Source organism: Fundulus heteroclitus, unplaced genomic scaffold, assembly GCF_011125445.2.
Source record: "Fundulus heteroclitus isolate FHET01 unplaced genomic scaffold, MU-UCD_Fhet_4.1 scaffold_109, whole genome shotgun sequence".
NCBI classification, from domain to species: Eukaryota; Metazoa; Chordata; class Actinopteri; order Cyprinodontiformes; family Fundulidae; genus Fundulus; species Fundulus heteroclitus.
In genome coordinates, this window is record NW_023396522.1 from 558,543 (window position 1) to 585,233 (window position 26,691).

Consider the following 26,691-nt stretch of genomic DNA (forward strand, 5'->3'; position numbering starts at 1 on the left):
GAATATGGTACATAGTGCAATTATAACAGTAATAATGCGGCAAGAAAAATACTATACACACCATTATATATAATCCCACAAGTAGTAAAGAACAGGATAATAAATATAACCTTTATTCTGCATAAAGAAGATATACATTCTATATAAATATTCTATTTATTTATTTATAGAAATTATTTATTCTATATAAATATCAAATAAATAAATAATAGAGAATATCTGTACATCCTTAGAAATAAGGTTAGGGTCAGGTAGATAGGTAGGATCATGAGTGTAGATCCTATACACCTCAACTGGGTTATGTTTAGGAAAGGTAAAGGGGTTGGGATCATATTAGGCTCCTTAAATAGTGCTAAATGATACACAAAAGAGGAATATAGGGTCCATGATAGTTAAGGCTAGGATGGGTTCCATCCTTAGGTTTATGGTTAACTATCACATTTGCTTTACATCCCCAAGAGGTTAAGTTAAGTTAAGGGCAAGGGCAAGGGGTAGGGTTAGGATAATGAATGAAAACCTGATTTTTCATCGGTTCATTCAAAATAGCTCAAAAAGTATAATAGGGTTAAGGTTAGGGTTAGGTTTGTTAAGGTTCTTAACAAACATGAAGATAATATGCATTTCAAGAAGTGGTGTGGAGGTCTGGAACAAACTCAGCATTGTCTTAAAGGAATGTCCAAGCATGAGACTGTTTGGGAAAAGGCTCAAACTGGTTTTCTTATAAAGATATAAGATGGAAGAAGAACAGTGAATACAAATTGGTACTATTAGCCACTGTACATGGGGGTATGCATACTTTAGCAATGGTTGTATTTGTGTGCACTATGGGCTGTAGATAATGTTTGAATGTAGATGTGCACAGGCGCATGTGAATGTGTAGGCATTTTTATAATATACAGTATATTGATTTATTTGTTTAATTAATTGACCATGAGTAGTATGGACTCATAAGTAAAGTAGGAATCAGGAAGATTGTTGGTGTTAAGTACTATAGGAAGGAGAACAAGTATGATTATATAAGGTTCACCTATTCATACACCTATTTAGACAATCACTAAATTATATTATTAAATGATTACACAATCACTAAATTATTTATATATATATATATATATATATATATATATATATATATATATATATATATATATATATATTATAAATATAATTATATATATTGTTATTTCTACACAATGTAGATGTGTTTTGTGTAATGTATGTGTCAGGTTCAAACACCTAAAACATTCATTAACAACACAAGAAGGAGAGACAACAATGAGGTTTGGTTTTCAAATAATCTTGCAAGGAGATCGAACGGAGATGCTTAATACAGATGTCCAAATCCGATCTGAAGCAAATCCGTCGCCCCCTCTCTATTTATTAGGAAAGGGAATCCCTGGTTCCATTGTCAAGCTAAGGGGTGTGTCAAGATCTCATCACTGAGGTCTGGTTTGATCACCTATGCCACACACCTGTTTAACTCCGCCCTGTTTTTCATTACAGCTCACCTGTTCCACCTGCTTAGAACAGTATATATTCACTTTCCAAACCAGACAGCATTGCCAGATTATTTTCAAGCCTTAGGTGCGATATTTTCTAGCGTTCATACTTTGTCTGATTTCCTGATCCCGACCAGTTCCGTCTATCGACCACTGAGCCTGCCTGTCCTCTTACATTCTGTCTGCTTGATTGTGTACACTGTAAGGCGCATCCTTAGGTCCAGGAGGAGGGGCAGAGGCGTGCAGTACTTGGTGGACTGGGAGGGATACGGACCAGAGGAACGTTCCTGGATCCCATCCAGGTTCATCCTGGACAAGACTGTGATTAGGGATTTCCATAAGGAACATCCCAAACAGCCCAAGGGAGCGTCTGGAATCCGCCCTTAAGGGGGGGGGGGGTTCTGTCAAGATCTCATCACTGAGGTCTGGTTTGATCACCTATGCCACACACTTTGTCTGATTTCCTGATCCCGACCAGTTCCGTCTGTCGACCACTGAGCCTGCCTGTCCTCTTACATTCTGTCTGCTTGATTGTGTACCGTACCTTGGACCTGTGACCCGACCACGTTTTGGATTATCCTCTGGCACCTCTTCGGATTTCTGACAAACCGGCTCTGACCTTAGACCTCATCCCCGATACCGATTCCGTATTATCCTTTTTTGATCATCCTGCTACCGTTTCCCTCCACGTCTCCGACCATCCAACGACTGCCGACGCACCAGCGTCCGGGACACCCAGGGCGGCCACCGCCGCGCAGCGTAAACAGCCAGCCGGCTGGGATTTTACATCGGACTCCGGAGCAAGTCTGGACATTGAGCTGAGGTTAGTGACCGTCACGTTTCTGAACAATCATCTCCTGATAGACGTGGTCACTAACCTACTGTCTCTGTCCTTAGTTTTCCTGCCGCTGACGTTGACTGCCCCGTTTCAGTTAAATAAACTGTTTATCGGAACTTACTGTTTGTCTGGTTTGAACACTGATTCCATCTAGTTCCGATCCTAACAGGGTAGGGATAAGCAAAATAACTGTGACCTTCGAGATAAAACCAAGCAGTTCACACAGTGCAGCACTCCAGATGGCTGAATAGAGTTCATAAAAACACTTATCATAGTCACAACATATTTCTCTGCTTTCTGCAGGCCTTCTGCAAATATAAGAGAGAGATCTAAAACCTTAAAACTTCTTAGTAGTAAAGAGTAAATATATATGATAAATGCAATGAAAATAGTAAATAACATAAAATATGTAGACATAGTAATAATAATTCTATCAGTATGTAATGTGTTAAATGTATAATTTCACTGGATTGTCTGCAAAAAAATATTCATTAATTCATTCATTCATTCATTCATACATTCATTCAGTCACACTCAGAACATAATAATATACACAAGACCAATATATGTGTAGTTAAAATTAAACTTTATTTCTAACTTATAACAAGCTTTCAGGAGAAAGTGATGTAAGTTACAAGTTAAACTTGTTCTTTGTAAACATTCTCCAGCCAACTCTAAATCTGACAATGAGGATAATAACCCCAGATTCAGGGTTAGAAATTAGATTAAAGATAAACTAAAACAGCATTCACTCCAACATAGTTTAGGTATACTTTCAAATTATTTCACCACAAATTATAAGAAATCATATTTATAATGACAATACATTACATTTCTTGATTTGAAGTATTATGCACGAATAAGCAGTTGTGTTTCCACTGTACACAAAAATGAGGCTGTTCTAAATCATCAATGTCATAGTTTACGTATTGTAAATTACTTATGTTATATAAGCCCTTTTATCTACTAAGAGTAAATTATCAAGCAGAAACTGTGAAAAATACACTTAAGCACACACATCTTATGTATCTATGTTTCTGTTTGTCTTCGTGCACGTTTGCTTTCGACAGGTACAACAATAACAGCAGCAGGGAGAGCAGTAATGTTGGAGCAGACAGAAGAGTCTGCTTGATGTCGTAGGATTTGCTTCATTTTTTTCTCCTCCTGCTTCATCTCGCTTTTCCTTCATTTCAGAGGAAGTTAGCATTTCTTTCACCTTTGCAGGAAATTACATCATTCTGAGAAGTTTGATTACATTTTTCACATGAGATAAGTGTCTTGAAGTGACGTCTTTCAATCTCATGCAGGATGTGAAATTTAAGTTGTTGAAGGTCAAGATATTTTCTATTGCCAATTTCGCTATCACTCTCCAAGTCACTCTGAGTTGATGTGTCCATACCACTTCCCAGTGATGAATTCGCAAGTGTTTTTTCTTTCTGAGATAGTGTTATGTTAACAAAATGAATGATTTCTTTTAGCCTTTTTTCCAATCTTGTTCTAATTTCCTGACCTCTGTGCTTTATCAGATTAATCTCCTTATGTTCCATTATGGTGTCCTTCCAAAGCCTTTGTAGGGAATTGCCTTTTTCCCATTTTGTAATTTTTTCTGTCTTTGTTAAAAACCTTGAAGTTGGTGCAGGCTTCTTTCTTTGTACATCTATAATTTCTTTGAATTCTGGTGTTGGCCATTCCCGATTGGATTTAATTTTGTTACCTACATTTTTCAAATCATCGTCCTCGTCCTTAGAGATCAGCTGTTGTCCAATTTCAAAAACATTTGACTTATCAAAAGGCTTCTGAAACTCCCTTTCAGATTTAGATATTTTAAAAGGACTCAAATTCTCTTTCATATTCTCCACTTTCTGATCACACACACCTGCAGTTTGGCACAATCTTGGGGTAAAGTGTAGTTTTTGTCTTTGTGCCCTATTTAAGTAACTGCTGACGTTACATCTATTCAAATGAAATTTACAGCTACTTTGGAACAAATAAAGGAAATCGAAGAGCACTTGACTTTTTCTATCTAACGTTTCAATATTTTTTTTAAATTGTTCAATTGTTATTTGATTAAGATATGTCATTCGTTGTTTCAAAGATGACAGCATTTTTGTTACCTGTGTAACATGAATAGGAGGATCCTCAACCTTTTGGTGTGAATGAATCGTTGGAATGTTAATTGTATCACTCTCTCCTTTATCTAAGTAAACAATTTTCTTCCACTGATATTCCATAATTTGGTCCCTTTTGATTGTCATGTATTCATTTAGTTTTTCTTTCAGGTGTTGAATTTGAACTTTATGACGTTCTGTTTCTCGACGTTTCTCCAAGGCAATGTCATCTCTTGTTTTCAGCTCAAACCTTTCTCTTTCAAGTTCTATGTCCTGGGTTGAAAGCATGTGTTTTTCTTCTCTCCTTTCCATCCTCGAATAATCAGCTGGTTCTTTTTCCTTATGGACACTGGCCATGGCAGCTTTAAGCCACTCTTTCATCTTGTTTGCAGTGCTCATCAAAACTTCAATCTCTTCCTTTTCTTTCTGTACTTGGATCCTTTTAGATTGTAGTGTCTGGGTTTGTGTGTGGAACATTTGACCTCTCCTTTGTGTGTCTTGTTGTTTTAGGGCAAGCGTGTTCATCATGTCTTGAAGTCTTTGCTGTTTTCTTTGGACTGAAACAGACAAATCTTTAAGTTTGGCTTTCTCTTTGTGGATCTCAGCCCAGCAACTCTTGGACTCATCATCCTTCAGGTCTAGTTGAGTCTTTGTGATTTTCATCTGCTCTCTCTCTTCTTTAATATCACGTTGTTCTTTTTGTAATATTGCACGCTCTTTCTGGATATCAGACATCATCAATTCTAAGCCCACTTTATCTTTGTCTATTTTGCCAGCCACTCCTTCCAGATTCTGTCTGTCCAATTTCAGCTCTGCCTTCACTTTGTTTAGATCTTCTTTGTCCAAGTCAACCATTTTCTTCCACTGATATTCCATCATTTCTCTCTGATTACTCATGGAAGAAATGATGGATCTTAGATTGATCTTTTCTCTTTCAAATAACTCTTTGTAAGGAGTTATTCTGTTCATCTTCTCACCAACAGTTGAAAGCTTGTTCTCCAGGGAAATACACAACAACTGTGCGTCTTCATGAGTCTTATTTAGTCTTCCAATTTTCTCTTTGGTGTGCTCCCAGACTGCATCTTTAACTCCTTGAAGTGTTAGTCTAAGGTTAGCTGTTGACTTCAATTTATTCAAGAGTTTATCTTGTCTCATTTTGAACTTTGACCGTTCTCTTTTCAGGCGCTCCTTCTCATATGACAGTTTTTCTCTGTCTTTTTCAATGTCCTTCTTCATTGAAATCATTTGGTCTTTGTCCTTCTGGATGCCGCTGATGGAAAGTTGAACCTGTTCCTTCATGGTGATAGCGTTCTTCATCAAATCCTCCAGCTCTTCTTGTGACTCCTGTATTCTCTTCCTGCAGAGCTCTAGATTTTGTGTTTGTGTGTGGAATTCTGGACTTTCACTTTGTAGTCTTTGTGGTTTTAAAGCAATCATGTTCATGAGAACCTTAAGTTTATCTCCTCGGGTTTTCAGACAAAGGTTAAGCTCTTTCATTTTGGATTTGTCTTTGTTGATTACATCAAACAGATTGTTTGCTTCTTCCACCTTCTTGAATAGTTCCACTATTGTGCGTTCCAACTCTTCCCTTTGTTCTTGAATCTGTTGTTTGTCTTGTTGTAATATTTGCCTTTGTTTCTGGATGTCGTGCCCAATCAGCTCTAAGTCCACTTCATCTCTGACCATCTTTTGTTTTCGCATGTCCAGAACAAGTTTTTCCTTCTGCTGTTCTGCTTCAAGAGTAATTGTGTTCCATTGTTCCATGTTGATAATTTGGTTCCATTGATTGTCCAGTTGTACTCTTTGTTTTTGTGTATCATAAAAGAGCGCATTAAGAGTTTCCTTTTCTCTCTCAAATACTTCTTTATAACCAGCCACATTTTCTTTCTGTTCATTAAGGCTACGAAGCATTTGTCCCAAGACAACATGGAGTCTCTCAACACCTTCAGTGCTTAGTTTTAGCTGGTCCCTTTTGATTGTCATGTATTCATTTAGTTTTTCTTTCAGGTGTTGAATTTGAACTTTATGACGTTCTGTTTCTCGACGTTTCTCCAAGGCAATGTCATCTCTTGTTTTCAGCTCATACCTTTCTCTTTCAAGTTCTATGTCCTGGGTTGAAAGCATGTGTTTTTCTTCTCTCCTTTCCATCCTCGAATAATCAGCTGGTTCTTTTTCCTTATGGACACTGGCCATGGCAGCTTTAAGCCACTCTTTCATCTTGTTTGCAGTGCTCATCAAAACTTCAATCTCTTCCTTTTCTTTCTGTACTTGGATCCTTTTAGATTGTAGTGTCTGGGTTTGTGTGTGGAACATTTGACCTCTCCTTTGTGTGTCTTGTTGTTTTAGGGCAAGCGTGTTCATGATGTCTTGAAGTCTTTGCTGTTTTCTTTGGACTGAAACGGACAAATCTTTAAGTTTGGCTTTCTCTTTGTGGATCTCAGCCCAGCAACTCTTGGACTCATCATCCTTCAGGTCTAGTTGAGTCTTTGTGATTTTCATCTGCTCTCTCTCTTCTTTAATATCACGTTGTTCTTTTTGTAATATTGCACGCTCTTTCTGGATATCAGACATCATCAATTCTAAGCCCACTTTATCTTTGTCTGTTTTGCCAGCCACTCCTTCCAGATTCTGTCTGTCCAATTTCAGCTCTGCCTTCACTCTGTTTAGATCTTCTTTGTCCAAGTCAACCATTTTCTTCCACTGATATTCCATCATTTCTCTCTGATTACTCATGGAAGAAATGATGGATCTTAGATTGATCTTTTCTCTTTCAAATAATTCTTTGTAAGGAGTTATTCTGTTCATCTTCTCACCAACAGTTGAAAGCTTGTTCTCCAGGGAAATACACAACAACTGTGCGTCTTCATGAGTCTTATTTAGTCTTCCAATTTTCTCTTTGGTGTGCTCCCAGACTGCATCTTTAACTCCTTGAAGTGTTAGTCTAAGGTTAGCTGTTGACTTCAATTTATTCAAGAGTTTATCTTGTCTCATTTTGAACTTTGACCGTTCTCTTTTCAGGCGCTCCTTCTCATATAACAGTTTTTCTCTGTCTTTTTCAATGTCCTTCTTCATTGAAATCATTTGGTCTTTGTCCTTCTGGATGGCGCTGATGGAAACTTGAACCTGTTCCTTCATGGTGATAGCGTTCTTCATCAAATCCTCCAGCTCTTCTTGCGTCTCCTGTATTCTCTTCCTGCAGAGCTCTAGATTTTGTGTTTGTGTGTGGAATTCTGGACTTTCACTTTGTAGTCTTTGTGGTTTTAAAGCAATCATGTTCATGAGAACCTTAAGTTTATCTCCTCGGGTTTTCAGACAAAGGTTAAGCTCTTTCATTTTGGATTTGTCTTTGTTGATTACATCAAACAGATTGTTTGCTTCTTCCACCTTCTTGAATAGTTCCACTATTGTGCGTTCCAACTCTTCCCTTTGTTCTTGAATCTGTTGTTTGTCTTGTTGTAATATTTGCCTTTGTTTCTGGATGTCGTGCCCAATCAGCTCTAAGTCCACTTCATCTCTGACCATCTTTTGTTTTCGCATGTCCAGAACAAGTTTTTCCTTCTGCTGTTCTGCTTGAAGAGTAATTGCGTTCCATTGTTCCATGTTGATCAGTTGGTTCCATTGATTGTCCAGTTGTACTCTTTGTTTTTGTGTATCATAAAGGAGCGCATTAAGAGTTTCCTTTTCTCTCTCAAATACTTCTTTATAACCAGCCATATTTTCTTTCTGTTCATTAAGGCTACGAACCATTTGTCCCAAGACAACATGGAGTCTCTCAACACCTTCAGTGCTTAGTTTTAGCTGGTCCCTTTTGATTGTCATGTATTCATTTAGTTTTTCTTTCAGGTGTTGAATTTGAACTTTATGACGTTCTGTTTCTCGACGTTTCTCCAAGGCAATGTCATCTTCTCTTGTTTTCAGCTCATACCTTTCTCTTTCAAGTTCTATGTCCTGGGTTGAAAGCATGTGTTTTTCTTCTCTCCTTTCCACCCTCGAATAATCAGCTGGTTCTTTTTCCTTATGGACACTGGCCATGGCAGCTTTAAGCCACTCTTTCATCTTGTTTGCAGTGCTCATCAAAACTTCAATCTCTTCCTTTTCTTTCTGTACTTGGATCCTTTTAGATTGTAGTGTCTGGGTTTGTGTGTGGAACATTTGACCTCTCCTTTGTGTGTCTTGTTGTTTTAGGGCAAGCGTGTTCATGATGTCTTGAAGTCTTTGCTGTTTTCTTTGGACTGAAACAGACAAATCTTTAAGTTTGGCTTTCTCTTTGTGGATCTCAGCCCAGCAACTCTTGGACTCATCATCCTTCAGGTCTAGTTGAGTCTTTGTGATTTTCATCTGCTCTCTCTCTTCTTTAATATCACGTTGTTCTTTTTGTAATATTGCACGCTCTTTCTGGATATCAGACATCATCAATTCTAAGCCCACTTTATCTTTGTCTATTTTGCCAGCCACTCCTTCCAGATTCTGTCTGTCCAATTTCAGCTCTGCCTTCACTTTGTTTAGATCTTCTTTGTCCAAGTCAACCATTTTCTTCCACTGATATTCCATCATTTCTCTCTGATTACTCATGGAAGAAATGATGGATCTTAGATTGATCTTTTCTCTTTCAAATAACTCTTTGTCAGGAGTTATTCTGTTCATCTTCTCACCAACAGTTGAAAGCTTGTTCTCCAGGGAAATACACAACAACTGTGCGTCTTCATGAGTCTTATTTAGTCTTCCAATTTTCTCTTTGGTGTGCTCCCAGACTGCATCTTTAACTCCTTGAAGTGTTAGTCTAAGGTTAGCTGTTGACTTCAATTTATTCAAGAGTTTATCTTGTCTCATTTTGAACTTTGACCGTTCTCTTTTCAGGCGCTCCTTCTCATATGACAGTTTTTCTCTGTCTTTTTCAATGTCCTTCTTCATTGAAATCATTTGGTCTTTGTCCTTCTGGATGCCGCTGATGGAAACTTGAACCTGTTCCTTCATGGTGATAGCGTTCTTCATCAAATCCTCCAGCTCTTCTTGCGTCTCCTGTATTCTCTTCCTGCAGAGCTCTAGATTTTGTGTTTGTGTGTGGAATTCTGGACTTTCACTTTGTAGTCTTTGTGGTTTTAAAGCAATCATGTTCATGAGAACCTTAAGTTTATCTCCTCGGGTTTTCAGACAAAGGTTAAGCTCTTTCATTTTGGATTTGTCTTTGTTGATTACATCAAACAGATTGTTTGCGTCTTCCACCTTCTTGAATAGTTCCACTATTGTGCGTTCCAACTCTTCCCTTTGTTCTTGAATCTGTTGTTTGTCTTGTTGTAATATTTGCCTTTGTTTCTGGATGTCGTGCCCAATCAGCTCTAAGTCCACTTCATCTCTGACCATCTTTTGTTTTCGCATGTCCAGAACAAGTTTTTCCTTCTGCTGTTCTGCTTGAAGAGTAATTGCGTTCCATTGTTCCATGTTGATCAGTTGGTTCCATTGATTGTCCAGTTGTACTCTTTGTTTTTGTGTATCATAAAGGAGCGCATTAAGAGTTTCCTTTTCTCTCTCAAATACTTCTTTATAACCAGCCACATTTTCTTTCTGTTCATTAAGGCTACGAAGCATTTGTCCCAAGACAACATGGAGTCTCTCAACACCTTCAGTGCTTAGTTTTAGCTGGTCCCTTTTGATTGTCATGTATTCATTTAGTTTTTCTTTCAGGTGTTGAATTTGAACTTTATGACGTTCTGTTTCTCGACGTTTCTCCAAGGCAATGTCATCTCTTGTTTTCAGCTCATACCTTTCTCTTTCAAGTTCTATGTCCTGGGTTGAAAGCATGTGTTTTTCTTCTCTCCTTTCCACCCTCGAATAATCAGCTGGTTCTTTTTCCTTATGGACACTGGCCATGGCAGCTTTAAGCCACTCTTTCATCTTGTTTGCAGTGCTCATCAAAACTTCAATCTCTTCCTTTTCTTTCTGTACTTGGATCCTTTTAGATTGTAGTGTCTGGGTTTGTGTGTGGAACATTTGACCTCTCCTTTGTGTGTCTTGTTGTTTTAGGGCAAGCGTGTTCATGATGTCTTGAAGTCTTTGCTGTTTTCTTTGGACTGAAACGGACAAATCTTTAAGTTTGGCTTTCTCTTTGTGGATCTCAGCCCAGCAACTCTTGGACTCATCATCCTTCAGGTCTAGTTGAGTCTTTGTGATTTTCATCTGCTCTCTCTCTTCTTTAATATCACGTTGTTCTTTTTGTAATATTGCACGCTCGTTTCTGGATATCAGACATCATCAATTCTAAGCCCACTTTATCTTTGTCTATTTTGCCAGCCACTCCTTCCAGATTCTGTCTGTCCAATTTCAGCTCTGCCTTCACTTTGTTTAGATCTTCTTTGTCCAAGTCAACCATTTTCTTCCACTGATATTCCATCATTTCTCTCTGATTACTCATGGAAGAAATGATGGATCTTAGATTGATCTTTTCTCTTTCAAATAACTCTTTGTAAGGAGTTATTCTGTTCATCTTCTCACCAACAGTTGAAAGCTTGTTCTCCAGGGAAATACACAACAACTGTGCGTCTTCATGAGTCTTATTTAGTCTTCCAATTTTCTCTTTGGTGTGCTCCCAGACTGCATCTTTAACTCCTTGAAGTGTTAGTCTAAGGTTAGCTGTTGACTTCAATTTATTCAAGAGTTTATCTTGTCTCATTTTGAACTTTGACCGTTCTCTTTTCAGGCGCTCCTTCTCATATGACAGTTTTTCTCTGTCTTTTTCAATGTCCTTCTTCATTGAAATCATTTGGTCTTTGTCCTTCTGGATGCCGCTGATGGAAACTTGAACCTGTTCCTTCATGGTGATAGCGTTCTTCATCAAATCCTCCAGCTCTTCTTGTGTCTCCTGTATTCTCTTCCTGCAGAGCTCTAGATTTTGTGTTTGTGTGTGGAATTCTGGACTTTCACTTTGTAGTCTTTGTGGTTTTAAAGCAATCATGTTCATGAGAACCTTAAGTTTATCTCCTCGGGTTTTCAGACAAAGGTTAAGCTCTTTCATTTTGGATTTGTCTTTGTTGATTACATCAAACAGATTGTTTGCTTCTTCCACCTTCTTGAATAGTTCCACTATTGTGCGTTCCAACTCTTCCCTTTGTTCTTGAATCTGTTGTTTGTCTTGTTGTAATATTTGCCTTTGTTTCTGGATGTCGTGCCCAATCAGCTCTAAGTCCACTTCATCTCTGACCATCTTTTGTTTTCGCATGTCCAGAACAAGTTTTTCCTTCTGCTGTTCTGCTTGAAGAGTAATTGCGTTCCATTGTTCCATGTTGATCAGTTGGTTCCATTGATTGTCCAGTTGTACTCTTTGTTTTTGTGTATCATAAAGGAGCGCATTAAGAGTTTCCTTTTCTCTCTCAAATACTTCTTTATAACCAGCCATATTTTCTTTCTGTTCATTAAGGCTACGAAGCATTTGTCCCAAGACAACATGGAGTCTCTCAACACCTTCAGTGCTTAGTTTTAGCTGGTCCCTTTTGATTGTCATGTATTCATTTAGTTTTTCTTTCAGGTGTTGAATTTGAACTTTATGACGTTCTGTTTCTCGACGTTTCTCCAAGGCAATGTCATCTTCTCTTGTTTTCAGCTCATACCTTTCTCTTTCAAGTTCTATGTCCTGGGTTGAAAGCATGTGTTTTTCTTCTCTCCTTTCCACCCTCGAATAATCAGCTGGTTCTTTTTCCTTATGGACACTGGCCATGGCAGCTTTAAGCCACTCTTTCATCTTGTTTGCAGTGCTCATCAAAACTTCAATCTCTTCCTTTTCTTTCTGTACTTGGATCCTTTTAGATTGTAGTGTCTGGGTTTGTGTGTGGAACATTTGACCTCTCCTTTGTGTGTCTTGTTGTTTTAGGGCAAGCGTGTTCATGATGTCTTGAAGTCTTTGCTGTTTTCTTTGGACTGAAACAGACAAATCTTTAAGTTTGGCTTTCTCTTTGTGGATCTCAGCCCAGCAACTCTTGGACTCATCATCCTTCAGGTCTAGTTGAGTCTTTGTGATTTTCATCTGCTCTCTCTCTTCTTTAATATCACGTTGTTCTTTTTGTAATATTGCACGCTCTTTCTGGATATCAGACATCATCAATTCTAAGCCCACTTTATCTTTGTCTATTTTGCCAGCCACTCCTTCCAGATTCTGTCTGTCCAATTTCAGCTCTGCCTTCACTTTGTTTAGATCTTCTTTGTCCAAGTCAACCATTTTCTTCCACTGATATTCCATCATTTCTCTCTGATTACTCATGGAAGAAATGATGGATCTTAGATTGATCTTTTCTCTTTCAAATAACTCTTTGTAAGGAGTTATTCTGTTCATCTTCTCACCAACAGTTGAAAGCTTGTTCTCCAGGGAAATACACAACAACTGTGCGTCTTCATGAGTCTTATTTAGTCTTCCAATTTTCTCTTTGGTGTGCTCCCAGACTGCATCTTTAACTCCTTGAAGTGTTAGTCTAAGGTTAGCTGTTGACTTCAATTTATTCAAGAGTTTATCTTGTCTCATTTTGAACTTTGACCGTTCTCTTTTCAGGCGCTCCTTCTCATATGACAGTTTTTCTCTGTCTTTTTCAATGTCCTTCTTCATTGAAATCATTTGGTCTTTGTCCTTCTGGATGCCGCTGATGGAAACTTGAACCTGTTCCTTCATGGTGATAGCGTTCTTCATCAAATCCTCCAGCTCTTCTTGCGTCTCCTGTATTCTCTTCCTGCAGAGCTCTAGATTTTGTGTTTGTGTGTGGAATTCTGGACTTTCACTTTGTAGTCTTTGTGGTTTTAAAGCAATCATGTTCATGAGAACCTTAAGTTTATCTCCTCGGGTTTTCAGACAAAGGTTAAGCTCTTTCATTTTGGATTTGTCTTTGTTGATTACATCAAACAGATTGTTTGCTTCTTCCACCTTCTTGAATAGTTCCACTATTGTGCGTTCCAACTCTTCCCTTTGTTCTTGAATCTGTTGTTTGTCTTGTTGTAATATTTGCCTTTGTTTCTGGATGTCGTGCCCAATCAGCTCTAAGTCCACTTCATCTCTGACCATCTTTTGTTTTCGCATGTCCAGAACAAGTTTTTCCTTCTGCTGTTCTGCTTGCAAGAGTAATTGCGTTCCATTGTTCCATGTTGATCAGTTGGTTCCATTGATTGTCCAGTTGTACTCTTTGTTTTTGTGTATCATAAAGGAGCGCATTAAGAGTTTCCTTTTCTCTCTCAAATACTTCTTTATAACCAGCCACATTTTCTTTCTGTTCATTAAGGCTACGAAGCATTTGTCCCAAGACAACATGGAGTCTCTCAACACCTTCAGTGCTTAGTTTTAGCTGGTCCCTTTTGATTGTCATGTATTCATTTAGTTTTTCTTTCAGGTGTTGAATTTGAACTTTATGACGTTCTGTTTCTCGACGTTTCTCCAAGGCAATGTCATCTCTTGTTTTCAGCTCATACCTTTCTCTTTCAAGTTCTATGTCCTGGGTTGAAAGCATGTGTTTTTCTTCTCTCCTTTCCATCCTCGAATAATCAGCTGGTTCTTTTTCCTTATGGACACTGGCCATGGCAGCTTTAAGCCACTCTTTCATCTTGTTTGCAGTGCTCATCAAAACTTCAATCTCTTCCTTTTCTTTCTGTACTTGGATCCTTTTAGATTGTAGTGTCTGGGTTTGTGTGTGGAACATTTGACCTCTCCTTTGTGTGTCTTGTTGTTTTAGGGCAAGCGTGTTCATGATGTCTTGAAGTCTTTGCTGTTTTCTTTGGACTGAAACAGACAAATCTTTAAGTTTGGCTTTCTCTTTGTGGATCTCAGCCCAGCAACTCTTGGACTCATCATCCTTCAGGTCTAGTTGAGTCTTTGTGATTTTCATCTGCTCTCTCTCTTCTTTAATATCACGTTGTTCTTTTTGTAATATTGCACGCTGTTTCTGGATATCAGACATCATCAATTCTAAGCCCACTTTATCTTTGTCTATTTTGCCAGCCACTCCTTCCAGATTCTGTCTGTCCAATTTCAGCTCTGCCTTCACTCTGTTTAGATCTTCTTTGTCCAAGTCAACCATTTTCTTCCACTGATATTCCATCATTTCTCTCTGATTACTCATGGAAGAAATGATGGATCTTAGATTGATCTTTTCTCTTTCAAATAACTCTTTGTAAGGAGTTATTCTGTTCATCTTCTCACCAACAGTTGAAAGCTTGTTCTCCAGGGAAATAGACAACAACTGTGTGTCTTCATGAGTCTTATTTAGTCTTCCAATTTTCTCTTTGGTGTGCTCCCAGACTGCATCTTTAACTCCTTGAAGTGTTAGTCTAAGGTTAGCTGTTGACTTCAATTTATTCAAGAGTTTATCTTGTCTCATTTTGAACTTTGACCGTTCTCTTTTCAGGCGCTCCTTCTCATATGACAGTTTTTCTCTGTCTTTTTCAATGTCCTTCTTCATTGAAATCATTTGGTCTTTGTCCTTCTGGATGCCGCTGATGGAAACTTGAACCTGTTCCTTCATGGTGATAGCGTTCTTCATCAAATCCTCCAGCTCTTCTTGCGTCTCCTGTATTCTCTTCCTGCAGAGCTCTAGATTTTGTGTTTGTGTGTGGAATTCTGGACTTTCACTTTGTAGTCTTTGTGGTTTTAAAGCAATCATGTTCATGAGAACCTTAAGTTTATCTCCTCGGGTTTTCAGACAAAGGTTAAGCTCTTTCATTTTGGATTTGTCTTTGTTGATTACATCAAACAGATTGTTTGCTTCTTCCACCTTCTTGAATAGTTGCACTATTGTGCGTTCCAACTCTTCCCTTTGTTCTTGAATCTGTTGTTTGTCTTGTTGTAATATTTGCCTTTGTTTCTGGATGTCGTGCCCAATCAGCTCTAAGTCCACTTCATCTCTGACCATCTTTTGTTTTCGCATGTCCAGAAAAAGTTTTTCCTGCTGCTGTTCTGCTTGAAGAGTAATTGCGTTCCATTGTTCCAAGTTGATCATTTGGTTCCATTGATTGTCCAGTTGTACTCTTTGTTTTTGTGTATCATAAAGGAGCGCATTAAGAGTTTCCTTTTCTCTCTCAAATACTTCTTTATAACCAGCCATATTTTCTTTCTGTTCATTAAGGCTACGAAGCATTTGTCCCAAGACAACATGGAGTCTCTCAACACCTTCAGTGCTTAGTTTTAGCTGGTCCCTTTTGATTGTCATGTATTCATTTAGTTTTTCTTTCAGGTGTTGAATTTGAACTTTATGACGTTCTGTTTCTCGACGTTTCTCCAAGGCAATGTCATCTTCTCTTGTTTTCAGCTCATACCTTTCTCTTTCAAGTTCTATGTCCTGGGTTGAAAGCATGTGTTTTTCTTCTCTCCTTTCCATCCTCGAATAATCAACTGGTTCTTTTTCCTTATGGACACTGGCCATGGCAGCTTTAAGCCACTCTTTCATCTTGTTTGCAGTGCTCATCAAAACTTCAATCTCTTCCTTTTCTTTCTGTACTTGGATCCTTTTAGATTGTAGTGTCTGGGTTTGTGTGTGGAACATTTGACCTCTCCTTTGTGTGTCTTGTTGTTTTAGGGCAAGCGTGTTCATGATGTCTTGAAGTCTTTGCTGTTTTCTTTGGACTGAAACGGACAAATCTTTAAGTTTGGCTTTCTCTTTGTGGATCTCAGCCCAGCAACTCTTGGACTCATCATCCTTCAGGTCTAGTTGAGTCTTTGTGATTTTCATCTGCTCTCTCTCTTCTTTAATATCACGTTGTTCTTTTTGTAATATTGCATGCTGTTTCTGGATATCAGACATCATCAATTCTAAGCCCACTTTATCTTTGTCTATTTTGCCAGCCACTCCTTCCAGATTCTGTCTGTCCAATTTCAGCTCTGCCTTCACTCTGTTTAGATCTTCTTTGTCCAAGTCAACCATTTTCTTCCACTGATATTCCATCATTTCTCTCTGATTACTCATGGAAGAAATGATGGATCTTAGATTGATCTTTTCTCTTTCAAATAACTCTTTGTAAGGAGTTATTCTGTTCATCTTCTCACCAACAGTTGAAAGCTTGTTCTCCAGGGAAATAGACAACAACTGTGTGTCTTCATGAGTCTTATTTAGTCTTCCAATTTTCTCTTTGGTGTGCTCCCAGACTTCATCTTTAACTCCTTGAAGTGTTAGTCTAAGGTTAGCTGTTGACTTCAATTTATTCAAGAGTTTATCTTGTCTCATTTTGAACTTTGACCGTTCTCTTTTCAGGCGCTCCTTCTCATATGACAGTTTTTCTCTGTCTTTTTCAATGTCCTTCTTCATTGAAATCATTTGGTCTTTGTCCTTCTGGATGCCGCTGATGGAAACTTGAACCTGTTCCTTCATGGTGATAGCGTTCTTCATCAAATCCTCCAGCTCTTCTTGCGTCTCCTGTATTCTCTTCCTGCAGAGCTCTAGATTTTGTGTTTGTGTGTGGAATTCTGGACTTTCACTTTGTAGTCTTTGTGGTTTTAAAGCAATCATGTTCATGAGAACCTTAAGTTTATCTCCTCGGGTTTTCAGACAAAGGTTAAGCTCTTTCATTTTGGATTTGTCTTTGTTGATTACATCAAACAGATTGTTTGCTTCTTCCACCTTCTTGAATAGTTCCACTATTGTGCGTTCCAACTCTTCCCTTTGTTCTTGAATCTGTTGTTTGTCTTGTTGTAATATTTGCCTTTGTTTCTGGATGTCGTGCCCAATCAGCTCTAAGTCCACTTCATCTCTGACCATCTTTTGTTTTCGCATGTCCAGAACAAGTTTTTCCTGCTGCTGTTCTGCTTGAAGAGTAATTGCGTTCCATTGTTCCAAGTTGATCATTTGGTTCCATTGATTGTCCAGTTGTACTCTTTGTTTTTGTGTATCATAAAGGAGCGCATTAAGAGTTTCCTTTTCTCTCTCAAATACTTCTTTATAACCAGCCATATTTTCTTTCTGTTCATTAAGGCTACGAAGCATTTGTCCCAAGACAACATGGAGTCTCTCAACACCTTCAGTGCTTAGTTTTAGCTGGTCCCTTTTGATTGTCATGTATTCATTTAGTTTTTCTTTCAGGTGTTGAATTTGAACTTTATGACGTTCTGTTTCTTGACGTTTCTCCAAGGCAATGTCATCTTCTCTTGTTTTCAGCTCATACCTTTCTCTTTCAAGTTCTATGTCCTGGGTTGAAAGCATGTGTTTTTCTTCTCTCCTTTCCACCCTCGAATAATCAGCTGGTTCTTTTTCCTTATGGACACTGGCCATGGCAGCTTTAAGCCACTCTTTCATCTTGTTTGCAGTGCTCATCAAAACTTCAATCTCTTCCTTTTCTTTCTGTACTTGGATCCTTTTAGATTGTAGTGTCTGGGTTTGTGTGTGGAACATTTGACCTCTCCTTTGTGTGTCTTGTTGTTTTAGGGCAAGCGTGTTCATGATGTCTTGAAGTCTTTGCTGTTTTCTTTGGACTGAAACGGACAAATCTTTAAGTTTGGCTTTCTCTTTGTGGATCTCAGCCCAGCAACTCTTGGACTCATCATCCTTCAGGTCTAGTTGAGTCTTTGTGATTTTCATCTGCTGTCTCTCTTCTTTAATATCATGTTGTTCTTTTTGTAATATTGCACGCTCTTTCTGGATATCAGACATCATCAATTCTAAGCCCACTTTATCTTTGTCTATTTTGCCAGCCACTCCTTCCAGATTCTGTCTGTCCAATTTCAGCTCTGCCTTCACTTTGTTTAGATCTTCTTTGTCCAAGTCAACCATTTTCTTCCACTGATATTCCATCATTTCTCTCTGATTACTCATGGAAGAAATGATGGATCTTAGATTGATCTTTTCTCTTTCAAATAACTCTTTGTAAGGAGTTATTCTGTTCATCTTCTCACCAACAGTTGAAAGCTTGTTCTCCAGGGAAATACACAACAACTGTGTGTCTTCATGAGTCTTATTTAGTCTTCCAATTTTCTCTTTGGTGTGCTCCCAGACTTCATCTTTAACTCCTTGAAGTGTTAGTCTAAGGTTAGCTGTTGACTTCAATTTATTCAAGAGTTTATCTTGTCTCATTTTGAACTTTGACCGTTCTCTTTTCAGGCGCTCCTTCTCATATGACAGTTTTTCTCTGTCTTTTTCAATGTCCTTCTTCATTGAAATCATTTGGTCTTTGTCCTTCTGGATGGCGCTGATGGAAACTTGAACCTGTTCCTTCATGGTGATAGCGTTCTTCATCAAATCCTCCAGCTCTTCTTGCGTCTCCTGTATTCTCTTCCTGCAGAGCTCTAGATTTTGTGTTTGTGTGTGGAATTCTGGACTTTCACTTTGTAGTCTTTGTGGTTTTAAAGCAATCATGTTCATGAGAACCTTAAGTTTATCTCCTCGGGTTTTCAGACAAAGGTTAAGCTCTTTCATTTTGGATTTGTCTTTGTTGATTACATCAAACAGATTGTTTGCGTCTTCCACCTTCTTGAATAGTTCCACTATTGTGCGTTCCAACTCTTCCCTTTGTTCTTGAATCTGTTGTTTGTCTTGTTGTAATATTTGCCTTTGTTTCTGGATGTCGTGCCCAATCAGCTCTAAGTCCACTTCATCTCTGACCATCTTTTGTTTTCGCATGTCCAGAACAAGTTTTTCCTTCTGCTGTTCTGCTTCAAGAGTAATTGCGTTCCATTGTTCCATGTTGATCAGTTGGTTCCATTGATTGTCCAGTTGTACTCTTTGTTTTTGTGTATCATAAAGGAGCGCATTAAGAGTTTCCTTTTCTCTCTCAAATACTTCTTTATAACCAGCCACATTTTCTTTCTGTTCATTAAGGCTACGAAGCATTTGTCCCAAGACAACATGGAGTCTCTCAACACCTTCAGTGCTTAGTTTTAGCTGGTCCCTTTTGATTGTCATGTATTCATTTAGTTTTTCTTTCAGGTGTTGAATTTGAACTTTATGACGTTCTGTTTCTTGACGTTTCTCCAAGGCAATGTCATCTCTTGTTTTCAGCTCATACCTTTCTCTTTCAAGTTCTATGTCCTGGGTTGAAAGCATGTGTTTTTCTTCTCTCCTTTCCATCCTCGAATAATCAGCTGGTTCTTTTTCCTTATGGACACTGGCCATGGCAGCTTTAAGCCACTCTTTCATCTTGTTTGCAGTGCTCATCAAAACTTCAATCTCTTCCTTTTCTTTCTGTACTTGGATCCTTTTAGATTGTAGTGTCTGGGTTTGTGTGTGGAACATTTGACCTCTCCTTTGTGTGTCTTGTTGTTTTAGGGCAAGCGTGTTCATGATGTCTTGAAGTCTTTGCTGTTTTCTTTGGACTGAAACGGACAAATCTTTAAGTTTGGCTTTCTCTTTGTGGATCTCAGCCCAGCAACTCTTGGACTCATCATCCTTCAGGTCTAGTTGAGTCTTTGTGATTTTCATCTGCTCTCTCTCTTCTTTAATATCACGTTGTTCTTTTTGTAATATTGCATGCTGTTTCTGGATATCAGACATCATCAATTCTAAGCCCACTTTATCTTTGTCTATTTTGCCAGCCACTCCTTCCAGATTCTGTCTGTCCAATTTCAGCTCTGCCTTCACTCTGTTTAGATCTTCTTTGTCCAAGTCAACCATTTTCTTCCACTGATATTCCATCATTTCTCTCTGATTACTCATGGAAGAAATGATGGATCTTAGATTGATCTTTTCTCTTTCAAATAACTCTTTGTAAGGAGTTATTCTGTTCATCTTCTCACCAACAGTTGAAAGCTTGTTCTCCAGGGAAATAGACAACAACTGTGTGTCTTCATGAGTCTTATTTAGTCTTCCAATTTTCTCTTTGGTGTGCTCCCAGACTTCATCTTTAACTCCTTGAAGTGTTAGTCTAAGGTTAGCTGTTGACTTCAATTTATTCAAGAGTTTATCTTGTCTCATTTTGAACTTTGACCGTTCTCTTTTCAGGCGCTCCTTCTCATATGACAGTTTTTCTCTGTCTTTTTCAATGTCCTTCTTCAATGAAATCATTTGGTCTTTGTCCTTCTGGATGCCGCTGATGGAAACTTGAACCTGTTCCTTCATGGTGATAGCGTTCTTCATCAAATCCTCCAGCTCTTCTTGTGTCTCCTGTATTCTCTTCCTGCAGAGCTCTAGATTTTGTGTTTGTGTGTGGAATTCTGGACTTTCACTTTGTAGTCTTTGTGGTTTTAAAGCAATCATGTTCATGAGAACCTTAAGTTTATCTCCTCGGGTTTTCAGACAAAGGTTAAGCTCTTTCATTTTGGATTTGTCTTTGTTGATTACATCAAACAGATTGTTTGCTTCTTCCACCTTCTTGAATAGTTGCACTATTGTGCGTTCCAACTCTTCCCTTTGTTCTTGAATCTGTTGTTTGTCTTGTTGTAATATTTGCCTTTGTTTCTGGATGTTGTGCCCAATCAGCTCTAAGTCCACTTCATCTCTGACCATCTTTTGTTTTCGCATGTCCAGAACAAGTTTTTCCTTCTGCTGTTCTGCTTGAAGAGTAATTGCGTTCCATTGTTCCATGTTGATCAGTTGGTTCCACTGATTCTCCAGTTGTACTCTTTGTTTTTGTGTATCATAAAGGAGCGCATTAAGAGTTTCCTTTTCTCTCTCAAATACTTCTTTATAACCAGCCACATTTTCTTTCTGTTCATTAAGGCTACGAAGCATTTGTCCCAAGACAACATGGAGTCTCTCAACACCTTCAGTGCTTAGTTTTAGCTGGTCCCTTTTGATTGTCATGTATTCATTTAGTTTTTCTTTCAGGTGTTGAATTTGAACTTTATGACGTTCTGTTTCTTGACGTTTCTCCAAGGCAATGTCATCTCTTGTTTTCAGCTCATACCTTTCTCTTTTAAGTTCTATGTCCTGGGTTGAAAGCATGTGTTTTTCTTCTCTCCTTTCCATCCTCGAATAATCAGCTGGTTCTTTTTCCTTATGGACACTGGCCATGGCAGTTTTAAGCCACTCTTTCATCTTGTTTGCAGTGCTCATCAAAACTTCAATCTCTTCCTTTTCTTTCTGTAATTGGATCCTTTTAGATTGTAGTGTCTGGGTTTGTGTGTGGAACATTTGACCTCTCCTTTGTGTGTCTTGTTGTTTTAGGGCAAGCGTGTTCATGATGTCTTGAAGTCTTTGCTGTTTTCTTTGGACTGAAACGGACAAATCTTTAAGTTTGGCTTTCTCTTTGTGGATCTCAGCCCAGCAACTCTTGGACTCATCATCCTTCAGGTCTAGTTGAGTCTTTGTGATTTTCATCTGCTCTCTCTCTTCTTTAATATCACGTTGTTCTTTTTGTAATATTGCACGCTCTTTCTGGATATCAGACATCATCAATTCTAAGCCCACTTTATCTTTGTCTATTTTGCCAGCCACTCCTTCCAGATTCTGTCTGTCCAATTTCAGCTCTGCCTTTACTCTGTTTAGATCTTCTTTGTCCAAGTCAACCATTTTCTTCCACTGATATTCCATCATTTCTCTCTGATTACTCATGGAAGAAATGATGGATCTTAGATTGATCTTTTCTCTTTCAAATAACTCTTTGTAAGGAGTTATTCTGTTCATCTTCTCTCCAACAGTTGAAAGCTTGTTCTCCAGGGAAATACACAACAACTGTGCATCTGCATGAGTCTTATTTAGTCTTCCAATTTTCTCTTTGGTGTGCTCCCAGACTGCATCTTTAACTCCTTGAAGTGTTAGTCTAAGGTTAGCTGTTGACTTTAATTTATTCAAGAGTTTATCTTGTCTCATTTTGAACTTTGACCGTTCTCTTTTCAGGCGCTCCTTCTCATATGACAGTTTTTCTCTGTCTTTTTCAATGTCCTTCTTCATTGAAATCATTTGGTCTTTGTCCTTCTGGATGCCGCTGATGGAAACTTGAACCTGTTCCTTCATGGTGATAGCATTCTTCATTAAAACCTTCATTTTTTCTCCCTCAGCCAAGTAGCTGTTGGCAACTTCTACCTTCTGTTTTAACTCTATTTCTTCAATTTCCCCCTTGTCCCTTCTCTCTGCAATGCATTTTGATTCTTGTTTTAACATTTGTGTTTCTTTGTTTCCCATTATCTCTTTTAGGTCTTTCAGTTTTTCTCTTTCGTGTTGTAATTGCATATTTTTGCTTAACAGTGATTTATTTTTTTGGGATTGGGACTCAGTCTCATCTTTTTTATTTTTGGAGATTACTTTTCTCATAAGTCCAACAGTTGTTTTCTTCACCTTTTCGTCATGAAATAATTCTTTATCATTTTTTCTTTTCTTAGGTTCTCGTTGTTTTGTTTCCACAATCGTCATTTCATTTATGAAGGCCCTCCCATTTCTTTGCTCTTGTTTGATATTCATTGATATCGCTCCAAGTTCATGCTTTGGTATTTTATTGCCATGGTTCCTAGTCTTATCCACATTTCCATTAGTTTGTATGGTATTTTCTTCCATTTTAATCCAAGATTTTATCCTGCTTATCTTGTGTTTTATTCTTATACTTTCAGCTTTGAAAGCATTGATTTCATCTGTTTCTTTCTTTACATCAATATTTTCATATTTAAAAAATTGAAAAACGTCCTTTTTGATTGTTTTTAAATGAACATAGACATTTTGTGCTAGGTTTTGAACATTATTGATGCTTTCACTAACTGTTGAAACCCTTTGTTTCCTTTCACTTTCAGCCTTCGGGTTTCTCCAGCTACTTTTTTCAAAATTTTGTTGTTTATTTTCATTTGAAACACAGACAACACTTTTGTCGTCTCTGGTACTCTGGTACTCATGAAAAAGAACTTCCTTTGGTAGTTTCAATTTTAATCTCAGAATCTCTAACGCATCCTTCTCTCTTCTGATGCTCTCCAGTCTTTGGTCCAGTTCTCTTCTCCTCCTCTGTACCTCCCTCTTGAGTAACATCTTTGCTTCATTTATTTCATTCAACATTCTTTCATTCTTTTCTCCTTTCCTTACAATTTGTTTTAGAATGGCCTTGTTTTCTTTTTTTTTGGTTTCCAGCTCTGAATTCAGCACATCCATTTCTTGTATTTCTCTATTCTTTATTCTGTCCTGACATTCATAGTGTTTTTGTCTTTCATTTTTCTCCCTTAAGATATTTGTCTTATCTTCAGCTTTCATTTGTGACCCTTTTTCAATCTGTCCCTCGGCACTAGTCTCTCGTGCCAATATCTTGGTTACTTTTAATAATATCTCTTGTTTTATTTTCTCACTTAGTTGTAGGTTTAGCTCTTCTCTATCACTCTTTGTATCACGAAATTCATTTATTGTCAGTTTTATTATTTCCATCTGTTCTTCTAGATGCGGTGTGAGTATGAATATTCCTTTGGATATCTCCTCTGCATGAGTAGCTTTTTTATTTTTGAAGAATTGCTCTCTTTCTAAACTTTCTAATTGGTCAGATTTCTTCATCTCTTTATTTTTACTTTCAAAAGGAGATTCTATTACCTTTTTATATCCCAGATCAGTCTTTAATTTTTCAATCTCATTCTTTTGCTGAGAAGTCAATATGTAGATTTTTTCCCAGTGTTGTTTCGAGCTTTCAATCTTCCTGATCAGGTCCTCAAGCACTCTTGCTTTTACAGCCGTCTCCTTCATATTACAGTTTATTACTTTGTCTTTCTCCCTGACTTTACCAGCTATTTTTTCTATGTCATTTTGACATTTTAGTACAATTTCCAACTGCTGCTGAGTCCTTTCAGATTTTTTTTGGATTTGTACTTTTAGGATTTCTAATTCATCTTTTTCTTTTAAGACTTTGTCCAATCTAAGATCTAGTTCTTTTCTCTTTTTGTTCATTGCAGTTTTATGAACGCATGTATGTTCATTGAGATTTTTCTTCTTCTGTTGAAATTCAGGCTTTGCTAATTCTAAAAGATTCTGAAATTGGTCCATGTCCTGCTTTAGTCCTTTGATTTCTTTATCATAATTTTCAAGGTCTTTGGTCAAAATATTTTCTTGATATTGGTACCCAATTTCTGGTTTTATAATTTTCTTGATGTTTTGTGTTTGAAACAGCTCTGTCCTTAGTCTTTCTAAATCTGCCTGTTGAAGATATTTTTCCTCAGAACATACATTTGTCTCTTTTGCATTCCCATTAGGTTCTTTTTCTCCGAAAGTAGGTTTTGACTGATCTTCAAGGTCAGACTGCATTATTTTATTCAATAAAACATGTGTACCCTCAATCAAATTATCCCTCTGTTGTATTTCTTGCAGCTGTTTATAATGTTGTATAGTTCCCATTTCCCTGACTATGATTTCAGTGTCTGACTTCTGACATTGTATTTTATCTATTTCTATGAGGACACTTTTCATCTCTTGACTTTTATCCTGCAATCTTTGGATATTTGCTTTTATTTGCACCTTTAAGACTTTCTCTTGCTCTTGTAGTTTATATATCTGCTTTGTTACCACAGGTAATTCTTTTTTAAGCGATTCTGTCTGATTAATGGGAAATAAGATTCTGCCATGGATTTTTGTCCCTTCTTCTGCTTGATTTGCTTTGTCAAGGAGAATTTCTGATCTTACTTCTTTCAGGGCGACTCCATGCTTTTCTTTCTGAAGTTGTGAAGTGATTGGAAGCTGTGTCAATATCCGTCTGTTGATCTGGTTCTTTATGTGAGCCAGCTGATCCTAAACAGAACACAGAATTGTTAAAAATGTCTTCAGTCATGGTGAAAACTGCAGGATCTTACAAGTACGAGGTATACAGCAAAGAAGGACTATGGGAGGAAGATGGAGGAGCAGCAGGTGCAAAACAACGTCAGGGATGTGTGGAGAGGTCTCAAGAACATCTCTTTGGGCAGAGAACCAGCAGAGTTGCAGACGGTGACACCAAGGCTGCGGATGAGTTAAACAGGTTCTTCACCCGGTTTGACTACCCCCACACTGGCCCCCTCCCTGCCCTAAACTCCCCACAGGCCTGCACAATGCAGGTGAGAGGCCAGCTGATGAGGTTGAAACAGAGGAAATCCTCAGGACTGGACGCATCCCCCCCAGGCTGCTGAGGACCTGTGCACATGAGCCATGTGAGGTCCTCAGCTACATCTAAAACCTGAGCCTCAGCCTGGGGGTGGTGCCCACCCTGTGGAAGACCTCCTGTGTGGTACTGGTTCCCAAAACACCGCACGCCAAGGAACCGGCCCACTTCAGACCAGTCACCCTGACCTCCCACCTGATGAAGACCATGGAGCGCCTCATCCTAGCACACCTAGGCACCGTGGTGAGCCCCACCCTGGACCCGCTGCAGTTTGCCTACCGGCCCAACATCGGAGTAGAGGACGCCATCATCTACCTGCTGCAGCGGGCATTCACCCACATGGAGACCACCGGGAGTGCTGTGAGAATCATTTTCTTTGACTTCTCCAGCGCTTTCAACACCATCAGACCGGTGCTACTGAGGGGGAAGCTGGAAGACGCTGGAGTGGACAAACATCTAGCTGCCTGGACCATCGACTACCTCACTGACCGCCCTCAGCACGTGCAGCTGCACGGCTGTCAGTCAGAGGTGGCACTCTGCAGCACCGGGGCCCCCCCTGTGTGTCTGAGGGGAGCGAGCTGGACTACCGGTCGGTCATCATCGACTTTGTGGACTGGAGTGAGAAGAACCAGGTGTGTCTAAACACCAGTAAGACCAAGGAGATGGTGATCGACTTCAGGAGAAGACCCCCACCTCACTCACCCGTGAACATCCAGGAGCAGGACATTGAAACTGTGGAGAGTTTCAAATACCTGGGTGTTCACGTCAATAATAAACTGGACTGCACTCATAACACCGCTCTGTACAAGAAGGGCCAGAGCCGCCTCCGGGGCTCTGGCCCTTCTCACACCAAAATGGAGGCTGAGGTATTTTGGTGTGAGCAGGCCCCTGCTAAAACCTTCTATGACTCTGTGGTGCCCTCAGCCCTCCTCTACGCTGTCGTCTTCTGGGCCCCTGCCAGCGCAGAGCGGGACAGAAAAAGGCTGAATGAGCTGGTGAGAAGGGCCACTTCGGTCCTGGGCTGCACTCTGGACTCTGTGGAGGAAGTGGCTGAGAGGAGGGTGTTGTCCAAGCTTACATCCATCATGGACTACACATTTGTCCATGATAGATGATATTTGACATTTTGATATTTTATTTATTTTTCCCATCCACTGTATATATCTGGATGTACTGTATATACTTCATGCACCTTTTCCTCGTTTGTGCACCTTCTTTTACTGATAAGAGCCGATGTCACAAGTAAATCTCTCCATTGTGAGATCAAAAAAATCCTATCTTATCCTATCTTATGTTATAAGGATAGGAAATTGCTTGTGACATAATGATTCATCAT

At 38.8% G+C, this 26,691-nt stretch overlaps 3 protein-coding genes across 3 annotated transcripts in view; all 3 read right to left on the minus strand.

Moving 5' to 3' along the window:
* Positions 1–2,906: 2,906 nt before the first annotated feature.
* Positions 2,907–10,671, minus strand: LOC105924589 (trichohyalin). The gene is made up of 2 exons (XM_036128694.1): positions 6,411–10,671; positions 2,907–4,574 (listed from the first exon to the last, which is right to left on the minus strand). Exons 1-2 carry the CDS (start codon positions 10,617–10,619, stop codon positions 3,528–3,530), a joined length of 5,256 nt encoding a protein of 1,751 aa, XP_035984587.1. The 5' UTR covers positions 10,620–10,671; the 3' UTR covers positions 2,907–3,527.
* On the minus strand, positions 10,642–13,527 carry LOC118558203 (myosin-3-like). Its single transcript, XM_036128697.1, has one exon. It carries the CDS (start codon positions 13,495–13,497, stop codon positions 10,642–10,644), a length of 2,856 nt encoding a protein of 951 aa, XP_035984590.1. The 5' UTR covers positions 13,498–13,527.
* A 10-nt stretch (positions 13,528–13,537) lies between these two features.
* The window catches only part of LOC105924951, a gene marked incomplete at its 3' end in the record, with an annotated part of 51,701 nt that continues 38,547 nt past the window's right edge, over positions 13,538–26,691 (minus strand). Inside the window, exon 3 of the mRNA XM_036128698.1 lies at positions 13,538–25,009. Coding sequence (XP_035984591.1) covers positions 13,538–25,009 — 11,472 coding nt within the window. The remainder of the gene's footprint in view (positions 25,010–26,691) is intronic.